The sequence below is a fragment of the Lycium barbarum genome, chromosome 1 (assembly GCF_019175385.1).
Source record: "Lycium barbarum isolate Lr01 chromosome 1, ASM1917538v2, whole genome shotgun sequence".
Classification (NCBI taxonomy): domain Eukaryota; kingdom Viridiplantae; phylum Streptophyta; class Magnoliopsida; order Solanales; family Solanaceae; genus Lycium; species Lycium barbarum.
In genome coordinates, this window is record NC_083337.1 from 161,727,522 (window position 1) to 161,741,961 (window position 14,440).

At 37.2% G+C, this 14,440-nt stretch overlaps 1 protein-coding gene, 1 long non-coding RNA gene and 1 pseudogene across 2 annotated transcripts; 1 reads left to right on the forward strand and 2 right to left on the reverse strand.

Moving 5' to 3' along the window:
• Window positions 1-1,160: 1,160 nt before the first annotated feature.
• LOC132617264 (UDP-glycosyltransferase 73C3-like) lies at window positions 1,161-6,699 on the reverse strand (annotated as a pseudogene).
• A 523-nt stretch (window positions 6,700-7,222) lies between these two features.
• Window positions 7,223-8,028, forward strand: LOC132625997 (uncharacterized). The gene is made up of 2 exons (XR_009577059.1): window positions 7,223-7,593; window positions 7,685-8,028. It is a non-coding gene; the product is annotated as an uncharacterized LOC132625997 (long non-coding RNA).
• Window positions 8,029-13,396: 5,368 nt separating this feature from the next.
• Window positions 13,397-14,006, reverse strand: LOC132626003 (uncharacterized). The gene is made up of 2 exons (XM_060340705.1): window positions 13,768-14,006; window positions 13,397-13,691 (listed from the first exon to the last, which is right to left on the reverse strand). The coding sequence occupies exons 1-2, from the start codon at window positions 13,852-13,854 to the stop codon at window positions 13,464-13,466; spliced, it is 315 nt and encodes a 104-aa protein (XP_060196688.1). The 5' UTR covers window positions 13,855-14,006; the 3' UTR covers window positions 13,397-13,463.
• Between the last annotated feature and the right edge of the window lie 434 nt (window positions 14,007-14,440).

The window sequence follows — 14,440 nt, forward strand, 5'->3', positions numbered from 1 at the left end:
TATGGGGCGGAGTGTTGGCCAGTTAAGATCTCTCACATTCAAAAGATGAAAGTTGCCGAGATGAGAATGTTGAGATGGATGTGTGGCCACACCAGGAGTGACATGATTAGGAATGAGCATATTCGGGATAAGGTGGGGGTGGCCTCGGTGGAAGACAAGATACGAGAAGCGAGATTGAGATGGTTTGGGCATGTGAAGAGGAGAGACACAGATGCCACAGTGCGGAGGTGTGAGAGGTTGGCCATGGATAGTTTCAGACGAGGTAGGGGTAGGCCGAAGAAGTATTGGGGAGAGGTAATTAGACACGACATGGCGCAATTACAGCTTACCGAGGACATGACCTTAGATAGGAGGGTTTGGAGGACCAAAATTAGGGTAGAAGACTAGTAGATAGTCTCGTTTTCCGTTCTTATTAGTAGTCGCATTATCGCAATATAATTTCTTGTGTTCAGATTTCTGCTATTATCTGTTATGTCCTGTGCTTTGATTATCCTGTGTTATCTGTGTCGCTCGCATTATTTCATTTCATATCGCTTTGAATCTCTTAACCTTATCTGACTTATTTTTATGCTTTTATTGAGCCGAGAGTCTTTCGGAAACAGTCGTCCTACCTTGGTAGGAGTAAGGTCTGCGTACACTCTACCCTCCTCAAATCCCACGATGTGGGATTTCACTGGGTTGTTGTTGTAGTGACAATCCTTTCTTCCTCATCTCCACTAGTCCACTCATTGGAACAATAGTGTTTAGTCAGTTATAAGTAAAATAAGCCGTGAAATTCTTTCCCTTTATTTTTCATATTTAATGTCAACAAAACCAGTAAAAGGTGGTAGACAGTTTATTTTATTTCTCAATGCTCTTAACATATGATGAGATAATATTTGGAAAGCAAACAACAGACATTTAAATGTATCTAATCATAGCAACTCATCGAGTCCTAAGAATGAACAACTTTTAGTAGAGAGTACTTCACCCTTTCGTGGACCTAAATGGTTAAACCAACAGGGCTGAGCACCATGGGACAAGGAAACCATGTACACAACAATTCCATTTTTCTATAGGAATATAATCGGAAGTCACTCAACCGAAGTATAACTTACTGGTGTAATTGACAAAGCTAAGATGATCCCAGATTATAAGATATTTGGAGAAATGGGGGAAATTGTTCAATCAATACCTTTACAATTCATATCAACTTTTTGGTGTCACAAGTTGCAGACTGTCTGAACTAAAGTCTTGTTTCATATTTTATTCATGTACCTTATTTGAGATTAAAATACAAGCAGTAAAAGGTAATGCTCCTAGCATTTTCTAATAAAAAAAAGTACATTCCATACCAGTGCATATTCATTTTAAGATTCATTGAGTTGGAATTCTTGTATTTCTTTGATTAGAAGTGTTAAGCTGAGATGAGAAGATCCACCATTTTCCGCTGCCTTTTTTGCACTTTGTCCAAGTTCTTTGGCTCTTTTTCTCCTCTCATTTCCTTCATCCTCCTTGTCCATCACTTCTTTTATGGCTTTAGTCACTTCTTCGTTGTTCACTTGGACTTGAGATTTCTCTCCTTCTCCCAAATGCATAACTCCTTGGGATCCAACACTCGCACCCATTCTCAAGACATGTACTAAGAACCTTTCATTCAGAAACTGCTCGGAAAATAAAGGCCAAGTGATCATAGGCACACCAGAACTAATCCCCTCAAGGGTCGAATTCCAACCACAATGAGTCAAGAATGCTCCAATGGTGGGGTGTGACAGAATTAGTACTTGTGGTGCCCACCCACGGATCAAAAGCCCTCTTTCTGTTGTTCTTTTCTCGAATCCATTTTTCGATATCCAGTCCTCTATTGGTGCTTGTCCTTCCCCTGCTTTTATGACTAGAATGAATGGAAAACCTGATGCTTCCAGGCCTAAAGCTAGCTCCACAAATTGTACAACTGTAATACGACCAAGGCTCCCAAAGCATGCATACACAACAGACTCAGGCTGCCAAAAATCAAGCCATTTCTTCAAATATTCTTCTTTGTCAAATGAGGCCTTATTCCCTCTCTGAGCTTTATCTTGATTTTCATTGTTACAAAGAGACAAGGGTCCAATACACCAAACTCTACCATCTTTAAGTTTTCTGAATTTATCCACATACCTTTGTTCCAAGTCCTCGAAAGTATTAATCACAACCCCATAGGCTCTATTTTCAGCTGCTCGTATCTTGTCACGAATATCTTGTATGCAAAGAGTTCCTGGATTGAATGCTCCAGGCAGCTGAGCTTTAGTAACTTCAATTCTATCTGGTAAATCTGGGATGGCAAAAGGCCCTGATTCAGGAATTTCATTTTGATCCTTCATGATGTACAAATTATGCATGCATAATTGAGTGAAGCAACTCATTCCATCAAATATGATTCTTGGAATCTGAAACTTATCAGCTGTCTCAGCTGTCCAAGCGATATGCTTATCGCAAATAATGCAACGCGGCTTAGGCTTCATCTCTTGAAGCAACTTTTCAGCTTGGTCTTGTAGCATATCAATTGCAGCAAAGAAATTTCTTCTAAAGGCCAGTGCAGGCAGACCGTCCGCGCTTTCACATCCCTCTGGAAGTCCTGCTTCCTTGGCTGGAAACTGGAGTTCAAGTACCCGAATAAGGAGTCCAGAACCGATGGCACGATCAATTACTGCAGTGAATCAGATAGCATTAAGAGGTGTCATGACTAAAGTGACTGTCACGCCTCGCTGTGCTAACAATTTGGCCATGTCCACCATGGGTATGATGTGACTTGATGTGACTTCCACTTTTCATAAGCACGTAGGCAGTCCAACTCATCTCATAAGAAATGGATTCACGTATTAACTACTTGTACAGATGGAAATTCTAGGTATATAGTTTTAGAACCCAACAGATTCATTTCAGACCTGAATCCATTCAAAACAAAACAGAAAATAGCACCTTCAAACCGCAGGTTTCAAGACCATATCCAAAGAGGAGAAGGGGAAGGGTAGAAAGGGGTTCGTGTCATCTTTGGATCCTTCCACAAGTATTCAAACCAGCAGGTTTATTTTCAAAACGACAAACCAAACATCTTTTGACAGTACTAAATGACATGTCAGACTCTAATATGGACGCTTATGAACAAAATGACAGGGAACTACCATACTTATAGTCATACCTAACATATTTCCGAGTTAAACATCTATCCAGGCTTAGCAGGGTGGGGCGTTCTGACTATAATCGAAGGACATACCATATATACGCTGGATATACAAATTCATATATATACTACGGGTATACAGAGCTTTGTATGCGCCTGGCGTATTTGGTATATCTTTAATATACACAGTTTGTACTTCAACAAACAGGCATATAAACTTACAATGAATCTAGTTCTATCATATTATGACACGGTTAGGAGGCAGAACTCGAATGATACACACGATATTCAAAATCTAGAAACTAATAAGGAGCAGTTATACGTACGAGACTCTTTCGACAGGTTTAAACGGACATAGAAGAGAACCATCATGATCATTTTAGAGGCTGCTACGCCATGAAAAGCTGGAAACTAATAAAAATTATCACTTCCTGATATTTAACTAAACAACTCCTGATACTACTCGAATAAGCAGCAACCGGCAACGTTAACACTTGTCATATTTTCAACTAAACCACCCACCACAACTACTGATGAAAGCAGCACCGCACAAACTCATACTAATCACATTTAAATAGGCCAAACACCACAACTATTAAGTAAACAGCAAACTAACAGGATTAATAATAAGGTAAAGTTTACCTTTTCTTGGCGCAATGAACAGGGCGTTGAGGTCTCGAATCTAATCTCTCGTTATGAACAGATCCAAAGCACGATACAAATGAGCTCGAAAATCTCTGTTGTGGCTAAAGTTCGCCGTGATAGAATGAAAAGTTTAAACGAAGGTTTAGAATTGTAGTTAAAAGATGAAAATGTTGAAGTGTGATAATATTTCCCCGTCGCCTCCTCCTTTTTTTCGATCTATCTTTTTTTTTTCCCTTTGTTCCACAAACCACCTCCTTTTATGGGGTTTTCGAGGAGAGAGGGGAGCGGGAGTTGGAGCGTGTGTCGGCTGTGGAGGGGAGCGTGTGTGGGGAAAAGGAAAAGGGAGAGAAAGGAGGAAAAGGGAAAGAAGAGAGGGAGAGATGAAAGAGAAAGGGGCAAAAAAAAGAAAATGAGGGGGGCGGCTGAAGGGTTAGGTTTTAGGAGTAAAAAAAAGAAATGGACGATTGGGCCGGGTCGGGCAAAATGGGCTGGTCCGAAAAAATGGTAGTGGGCTGGCCCATTAATTTAAATATGGGTTGAAAATGTGGGTTGGGTATAGAAATGTGGGTTGTTTGTTTAGGTAGGAAATAATATTGTATTTGTATTTTAAGCCATTAATTTGCTGAAAAATATTGGTCCTTCCTCCGCTATTTTAATTATTTTCGGGCTTGTAATTTAGTAACTAGTACAATATTTATTATGTGAAGATAAATAGCAATTTATTTATATAGAAAGTAAGGATTTACAAAGTGTTGTCTTGTAATTAACTTAACGATTCCAAACCCGAAAGTGAAATGACGATGAACATTTAAAATTTGTGATAAATTAATACTTGCAATGTTAAAATAAAAGTAGCGAATATAAATAGCAGTGAAAAATAAAGTATCTAGCTCGTCAATAAATTTAGACGTCCGAGTGAATAAAATTAAATAGAGGGACAAAATTGGGTGTCAACAATAGGTTGAGTGGCAGAAAGACCATGATAGCTTGCCTCCTCGTGATTTCTAGACAGGGCATCTGCTGCTCCATTCTCGACTCCCCTTCTAAAATGTATTTCATAACTCAGTCCTAACAGCTTGGTGACCCCTTTATGTTGTAATGAAGTGGTTATCCTCTAATCATTAAGGAATTTTAAGCTAAAATGATCGGTCTTTATAATGAAATGATTTGGTTGGAGGTAGTGGCGCCATTTGTCAACAGATATTAACAGTACAATTAGCTCTTTTTCATATGTTGATAGCCCCAAATGCTTAGGACTAAGAGTTTGGCTTAAGAATGCAATAGGTCTTCCTTTTGTGTCAAAACTGCTCTTACACCCTTCCCACTCGCATCTACTTCTACCACAAATGGTATACCAAAATCAGGAAGGGATAATACTGGTGCACATACCATAGCTTGTTTAAGATCTTCAAAAGCTTGTGTTGCTTCCATGTTCCACTGAAAATTCCCTTTTTTCAACAAATTAGTCAAAGGCTTACTGATAAGTGCGTAATTCTTTATAAATCTTCGTTAGTACCTGGTCAGGGCTAAGAAGCCTCTTAACTCTCTGATGGACTTGGGATGGGCCCAATTCAGCATGGCTTCAATTTTAGCTGCATCCGTATTAACTCCTTCTCCAGAAATTAAATGGCCCAGATATTCCACTGATTTTTGCCCAAATGTGCACTTAGATCTTTTAGCATATAAATTGTGAAGCCTCAAAATGTCAAATACAATTTCTAGGTACACCACGTGATCGTCCAAATTGGTGCTGTAAATTGAAATGTCGTCGAAAAATACTAAGAAAAACTTACGTAGATGTGGGCCAAAAATTTGGTGCATTAGGGCCTGAAAAGTCGCAGGCGCATTAGTTAGCCCAAATGGCATAACTTTGAATTCCCACAGCCCATGATGTGTTTTGAAGGCTGTTAAATGCTCATCACTTTGTCGCATACGAATTTGGTGGTAGCCCGAACGTAAATCCAGTTTAGAGAAATAACTTCCTCCATTTAATTCATCTAACAAATCCTCCACTACTGGGATGGGGTATTTGTTCTTCACAGTAATCTCATTAAGCCGGCAATAATCCACGCATAACCTCCATGTAGCATCTTTCTTGTTAACAAGTAACACTGGGGATGCAAAAGGTGAGACATTTATGGATACTGTCTTGGCCTTGAGCATCTCAGCAACAATGTCCTCAATTGCATTCTTTTGTTCAAACGAGTAACGATATGGGCGCAAATTAACTGGCTTAGAACCTGGTAACAATTCGATATGGTGATCACAAGCCCGTGATGGGGGCAGTTCATTGGGCTCCTTAAACAAATCCAAATAACGATCCACTAGGTCCCTGATAATTTTTGGAACCTCTGTCTCTTGGTTTTAAGCTACGTCCACTATTAACAACTGGGCTACATAACTGCATTGCCCCTTTTCAATCATCCTTTCTACCCCTTTTTCTTCAATAGGCTACAATTCTTGTGAATCAGTATAATAGGCGCAACCGAATCAACCCAGTCCATCCCTAAGACCACATCGTAGCCACCCACCTTAAGCAATATCATATCAAATTGGAACTCGTTGCCTTGCATAGACCAAGAAAAACTCTTGCAAACTATATCACAAAAAAAAACAAATTGACTATAGGCAACCTTAACCCTTAATAAACGATGTAGCAAATCAACTTGGGCCTGTAAATTCTTTATAATTTGGGGGTCTACGAAACTGTGAGTGGAGCCACTATCAATTAATATGTTCAATCTTTGTTTCTTGGTCCATCTTTCAATTCTAATTGTCGATGGGGCCTTGTCATGGCCCAGTAGTGCTAACAGTGAAACCTCTCCTTCATCATGGGCCTGTTGGGCCTCCTTTGCAATAGGATCCGCTGCCTCTAGAACTTCTTGGGCATCAATATACTCTTCACCCTCCATTATATGCAAGGTTTTGGGCTTGCATTGGTGGCCCGGTGTGAATTTATCGTGGCATTTAAAACACAAATTCCTTTCTCTCATTTGATCAAAGGTTAAAGGTTTTGTACTGCTAACATTTTTGGTATTCAAACTGTTGGAGCTTTGTGGGTGGATTGGTAAGGAACGAATTTGGGTGGGTTAGAGGAGTGGCGAGGTGTTAATTTAGTAGAGATTTGCTTATACAGAGCATTCATGGATTTTTTCAAACAATTTAGCACACTTGTATGCCTCTAACAAGGTTGTGGGATTTGCATTTTGGACTAGTGGTTGTATTTCTGGACTAGGCCCCCCAATAAAACAGTAGACAAAATATGATTCTTTTAAGCATGGATTAATCATAGTTGCTAAACCTTTTACTGCTTCAAATTTTCTTGGCTTAAGTAACTAAAACGCCCCCGAACTTGGCACGAATTGCAACTTTCATCCTCAAACTATTGTTGCACTTCAAGACACCCCTAGACTTGGCAAAATGGGTTTTAATTAATCCCCGAGCTGCCACATGGCATAGTGAGTATAGTCACACGCTAAGAGGCGCGTGAGAGGTGCCACATCAACATAAAAACGGTAACAAATCCAATTTTCACATTTCGCTTTACATTTCTTTCACTTCTAGCGGCTAACATCAGCCCCTTGTTCTTATTTAACCCCTCCCCCATTAAAATACACCACAACTTAAAATTCAAGCTTTTTGTTCTCCTTCTTTTCTAATTGTTAAATTTTCTCTCTCAATTGTAAGTTTCTCTGTCAATTGTACTCATGACTAGAGTTTGTAGATATGGATTTCCGGCGGTGGTGAGGATTTCATGGTCCGATGACAATCCGGGAAGGAGATTTTGGGGTTGTCAAAATTACAAGGTATGTAATTTTTGTTTTTAGTATCTCAATTTTAGTATGATTTTGCTGGGTTTGTTTCATTTAGTCACTAATTTTCGTTCACTTTTTATAGGTGAAAAGTCGAAGTTCTTGCAATTTTTTCAATTGGTATGAACCACCATTTTCGGGGCAAGCTAATATTGTTATTTGGGGTTTGTTGAAGAAGAAAAACAAATATGAGCAAGAGTTGAAGTGGTCAAAAACATTGAAGATTTGTCTATGTATTAGTGTCCTATTTAATTTGATGTTTTATCTTGGTTCTGGTAGTAGTACTAATTAGGTTGAAGTGAAGTTGTACTTAGATGATTAACAATGGTTGTAGTACTAATTAGGTTGAAGTGAAGTTCTATTTAGATGATTAACAATGTAATCTAATTTTGGTTAGCATATTGAATATGATTATGATGACTTTGTGAAGCAATACGTTATACCATCTAGTTAGTAGTGGTTAGCCTATCAACATGCTAACCAACAACATTTATACCATATGGACACTATCAAAATCTGGGATGAAAAATTTGGACAATAAACATTGACCATTTCAATGCAAACCTGGACAAAACACTAACTAACATTGAATGGAAAATCTGGACAGAAAATAACAACTACCATTCAATGCAAACTTGGACAAAACACTAACTAACATTGAATGGAAAATCTGGATAGAAAATAACAACTACCATTCAATGCAAATCTGGACAATAAGCATTGACCATTTCAATGCAAACCTGAACAAAACACCAACTAACATTCAATGCAAAATATGGACAATATAAACCAGTAACCAGTACCATTTCACATCAAAATCTGGTCAGAAATATCAACTACCATTCAATGCAAAACCTTGACATAAAATACCAAGTACCTGTCATACCCTTTTTTAACCAGGTTAAAGTAGAGTATAACATATTGGTGATTCCTATTTTTTGTTTATTTATTTTAAGGAGGCGCCACCTAATTATTTATGGTGAATTAGGACACCTAAAGTTTATTAAAGTTATTTTCTAAAGTTAGCTCTGTTTAAGGTCTGCGAAACTTAAGATTCTAGGTAAGGGTTCAATTAGTCTAAAGGGAAGGTATTAGGCATCCTTTAAGGCCCATTAACAATGGTTAACCGACCGGACTTATGATTAGTTAGGCTAAGTGTAAATATAGTATTATAGAAAAGAACATAGCTTTGTAAATATAACTAAAGTGGTAAATAACCATGTAAGAATGCTATTTGAAATAGAACTTGTAGAAAATAATAATTTGTATAAAAGAGTACTTCTAATGCTATTTTGAAAACACGACTTATAAACGTTGTTAAGGTTTTAAACGAAAGGGTAATAGTGTTGTTTAAAATAATACTTGTAGAAAATATAATAATTTGCGTAAAAGAAGATTCTAAATGTTAAAATGAAACTTAAAGATTTTGCTAAGGCCTTAAATGAAAAATATAATAATGTTATTCAAAAAATAAGATTTGTAGAAAATAGGATAATTTGCCTATGAATAATAGCCTTTTAAAAGGATGATTTGACAAATGTGATCTTTAGATAAAAAAAATGATATTATATGAATATGATGGTGTAGAAATGTCTAGACTTATATTCTTAAATATGATGAAAAGGCCATGAATTTCTTTCTATTTTTTATCACTCTTATTTAGCGTTATTCGGGCTAAAATATGCATGATTGGAAAATGCATTCATAAAATATACTTGAATTTATATCTGCGTATTAGTGATGTTTTGAAATTTCTAATACAGTAAGAATGAAAACATGATCTTAATTCAAAATATGTGCTTATGGCTTCGTCCTTAAAAATCAATGGCTTTAACATAGATAAATATTATAGACACTATAAATAAATTAATATGGAAGAAGAAAACGAAACTAAGGAATTAATTATTGTTTCTTCCTACCCATTTTGCTAAAACCCGCTAATTCCGCTAAGGCTCGCCTAATCTAAGCAAATAAAACAAATAAAGTGTTAGTCATGTAATTACAAATTAAATGCACAAAATAAAAATAAAAAGGAGAGTAAAATGATTGAAAGGGGCTCAACCCATTGAGGACTGTTGCTGTTCACGTTTATTGGGCTTAGGCCCAGATTTTATTTCCATGTTTGGCTGCGGATTGGTTGCTACTATATGGGGCTGACTCGAGAGGAGTTGTGTTAACGCCAAGTGCGGAAGGAGACGAGTCCGAGGGGCTCGTGTTCGATAGTCATGCATAAGAAATGAAAAGAAAAGGATTAGTATGTGATTAATAAATAAGACTAAACATGTAAAATATACACTCAAAACAAATCGGTAGATTATGTATATACTGTGTATATTTAGATATATCTCATGTATATGTATTCATAAGGATGTATAGAAGGTTATTATTGGAAAGCCTTTGCCTCCGTTTTCCCGATGTTGCACACGTTGGCTTAAAGTTACAGCCACAATGTAAGAGTTGCTAAAGTTTGCATCCATATGCAACCACGAAATGGCTCATAATGCAACGAAGATGGGCACAAAAGTGCAGCAACTACACAGGAACTTGTGTCTCAAAGGATGCAACAGCAGAGCAGCTCAATAAGGCTAAACAACATCAATGTACAACAGTAGTTAAAGCATAGCAAAGTGCAGTAGCAGGTGCATTGTTTTGCACCACCAAAATGTAGTCTCTTAATAGCATTTAGAATTTGAAATTCCCAGTTCATGCAAAGTAAGAAAGGGGTAAAGGATGAGTATTTTTTTTACATAGAAATGTAAAAAAGAACAAGCTCAAAACTATCAAATTCTTTTATATTTATTATAGTTATACTTCTTAGTTCACTTTTAAGAGAACAAACTGTCAACTGTATTCACTTGATCAGGCTTAACAAAATAACTGGAGACATGAAAGGAAACACGTTAATTGAAGGCATGACAAATCCTTATGGGAGGTTGTTTTCAGTTCATCTATAACGAAGAGTAAGATCATTAAAGAGAGGGAACCACACATATATATGACATAAAATGCCAGGCTTAAAAGATTCAGGACATAGAAAGGGCTACCGCCATCCATATTTCTAATGCCGCACAAGGTCAAAAGGTTTCTAGAACCTTAGGCATGGCATGCTATCGGAGGAGGCTAAACCACTCCCAAAAGTTTGCCCTTTATCTTACAGCTATCTTGACCCATTAGCATCTTATTTCAACCAAACTAGTTGAAAGGTCTCCCACTCATCTTTTCAAGGCCAAATGTTTATCAGGCAAGGCAGTTTTTGGCTCAAGGAAAAGAAACAGTGAATCAAAGCCTTATACTCAATCAGTTAGGGGACTATTGTAGATTAGGAAAACACTTAGTTTCATTTTTTCAAAGCAATCAGAGACTTAAGAATAGTGTAGAGTGATTAAAATTCTCCAGTTTACTAATGATCTGTTAGTTTGAGAATCCAAAATGAATTAAATCTTCCTCTTCTAATACTTAAGATATTTATGCTTAATCTGAGAACGTTCTATCACACAGGGAGGATATTTGCACTAAATACTAAAAATGAAACTTAAGGCAAAGTAAGAGGAGATGCAGACTACAAATTTCATCAACATGCTTTCTGAACAGGATAGTGAAGAAAATTAAAACAAAGGGCACTGTCGAACTCAACCAGACTGATTTGTAACCACAAATGCTTCAACAAGAATAAATCTTTGTTTGGTCAAAAGGAGAGAATCAACTTGGTGTTGAAAATTATACGAGTCAACAGACACTACAAAAATCAACATTACAGTTACCTAGGAATAGAGATAGAGATGGAATATGTTCCACATTTTTTAGAAGAAAGATTGATTCTTGATAGTCTAGAGTTAAGTTATCATATAGGTTGCACTTCACTTCAAATTTGAACACTAAATGATCTTGAAATAGTCTTAGAAAACTGGGAAGACGAACAGATAGGAGTTTGTAATATCATCAGACAACCATTCAAGCCTCTCTTTATAGTTTCAAAATTAAAATATTGACTCCACGCAAGAAAGAAACTAAGATCCCTAACATATCACAACCATATCTACCACTAATTTCAACAGCTTCCAGATGATTTTATAATTCCACATAGAACGTAATTGAAGCAAAATGAAAAGGGGAAGAGGATTACATAATAAAGCAGAATTAAAATTAAAACAGAACTAAGCTACAGGAATTTTAAAACAAATAGAATTGAACGAAAACAACACTATGATGAGGAAACTAAATATTTAATCGAGAATGAAACTAGGTTGAACAGGGACTTATTTAAACTAATGTTTAAACACACATGGAAACCGTTAGACTGGCTATGTTACACTGAGCCACACTAAGCATCTAAATGAACTAACAAATATCTAAACAAGCACATGCTCAGTTAGTATCGACCATCCTATAAGCATGCTAATGACTCGACAACTTACTTAATACATATTTGATGATTACTAACCAGATTCAAGGCTATACTGACACATAGCCAGGATTAATAAACGAGCAAATTTAACATGTATGATTATTTAAACTAACTACATGATTAATTGATGCTACGCTATATTAACTAAGACTAAGTTCGACTAGACTAAACTAAACGACCATTGACACAGCTGTTAACTACACACAAACACAAATTAAACTAAACACACCAAATACTTAAAAAATAAAGAAAAGGAAAAGGTTTACTGACCTTTTGTAGGTGCAGTGAACGGGGTCTCGAGGTCTCGAATATACGCTCGATCTTAAAGTAACAAGCCGAAAGAGTAAAACGACTTAATTTTCAAATGGGTGTTCCCAAGTATAGCGATTGAAATATGTAAAAAATAATTAGGAATGGTTAAAGTGGCTGCCAAAGAATTGAAACAGAACAGAATTCGAACGAATTCCAGATTTAAAGTAGTAATTAAAGATAGAAAAATGTTGAATGTCGTCCAAAAAAATCCCCCCCTTTCTCGATCTGTTTTCTTGTTGATTTCCCTCACTTCCCCCAGATTTATAGGGTTTCGTTTGGTTTTAAGAAAAGAGAGAGAGGAGCATATGGGAGCGGCGGTGAGTGGAGAGTGGGGTCGTCGGTGTTGAGTGGGGAGGAGCGTGGTGTGGGGCAAAGAGGAGCGGGAGTGGGGTACGGCGGTGAGGAGAGAAGGAGAGATTAGGGTAAAGGGAGAGAGGGGCGGCGGGTTGAAGAAAGAAAATGAAATGAAACCCTACTGGTTTCATTTCATGTTATGGGACGGACCGGTTCGGATAATTTTTGGGTTGGGTAGGGAAATAATGTGGGCTGAATTGTTTTGGGTTGGGAATAATGTGGGTTGGTTGAATTAATTAGAGTATGGGCTGATAATTTGGGCCATTTATTTGGCTGAAATTATTGACCCTTCATCCTCTATTTTAATTATTCGTGGGCTTCTAATTTAACAACTAGTACAATATATACTATATGAAGACAATTAATAACTAATATGTAAAAAATAAGGATTTAACAAAGTGTTGTTCTGTAATTAATTTAACGAGTCCAAACCTGAAACAAATGAAATGATGACGAATCATTTAAAATTTGTGGTAAAGTAATGCTCGTAATGTTGAAAATAACAGTAGCGAAAATAATAGTAGTGAAAATAAAGTATTTAGCTCGTCAATAAATTTAGACGCCCGAGTGAATAAAATTAAATAAAGGAGGGACAAAATTGGGTGTCAACAGTACCATTCAATGAAAATCTGGACAATAAACCAATACCATTTAATATCAAATCAAGGTCATTGTCATGTGCAAAATAACTGGACAGTAGCACTAACTGTCAACAAAAACTACCAAGCTACATTGTTTGCTTACATATCCAAGTTTCACCAAAAATAGCTAGCTTAAACATAGAAATATCAGACTACTTCATTGGAGATTTTCCTTTTCTTGATCTTGTTTGAACTCTATAAGCCTTTGATCTTGTTTGGATTCTATGATTAGCACTTTGCACTTGGAGTTGTCTTTGTGTAACTGCTTTTGTTCCTTTCCACTTCAATCCTTTGCTGGGTTTGTATCCAATATAACCTGTGACCAAGGCTGAATTCATTGCCTTAGGTGTGGACACCAACCTGCTGCTAGGCATTCCTTGCTGCAATTTAAATTGGTTAGTGTCACAAAGTGGCTAAAAATAATAACAATAACTTAGGTGATTGAGAAACACTTACATTAACACATTTGTATCCAGACTCAGACACAAATACACCCTGTCCAACAACCCTTGGCCTCTTGTACTTAGTCCTGCCCCCTCTCATGCTTGTAGATGCATCTTGAGTGTCATGAACACTACTTTTTCTTGTACTTCTAGTTGATGACTCCTGAGAAGCATTAACCTAACAGATAATAAGTTAATATTTGACTAATTAATGGTAAGCAAAGTATTGTATATTACAGTTACCTTTGTAGTTGCTTTAGGCCTTGGAGGGACTGGTGGCTTTGTGTATTTCCTCTTGGAAGTTGTTGGAGCAGTTGGTGGAGCAATTGCTGGAGCAGTTGGAGGAGCAGTTGCTGGTGTAGTTAGAGGAGCAGTTACTCGTGCATTTGGTGCTCTTGTTGATCCTGCTGCTTTTGCTCTAGCTGTTGTTGGTGCATCAGCTTGTGGTGGCCTTGAGTATTTCCTCTTGGAAGTTGCATCAACAGTTGGTGGCCTTGAGTATTTGCTCTTGGAAGTTGCTGATGCAGTTGGTGGCACTGAGTATTTCCTCCTAGAAGGGGCAGAAGTTGTTGCTGATGCAGTTGGAGGCCTTGAAGGACAACTTTTTATGTTATGTGTACTAGACTTGCAACCAGAGAATGTCATGGCTATCCCTCTTTTTGTCAACTTTCCAACCCTTCTCACTT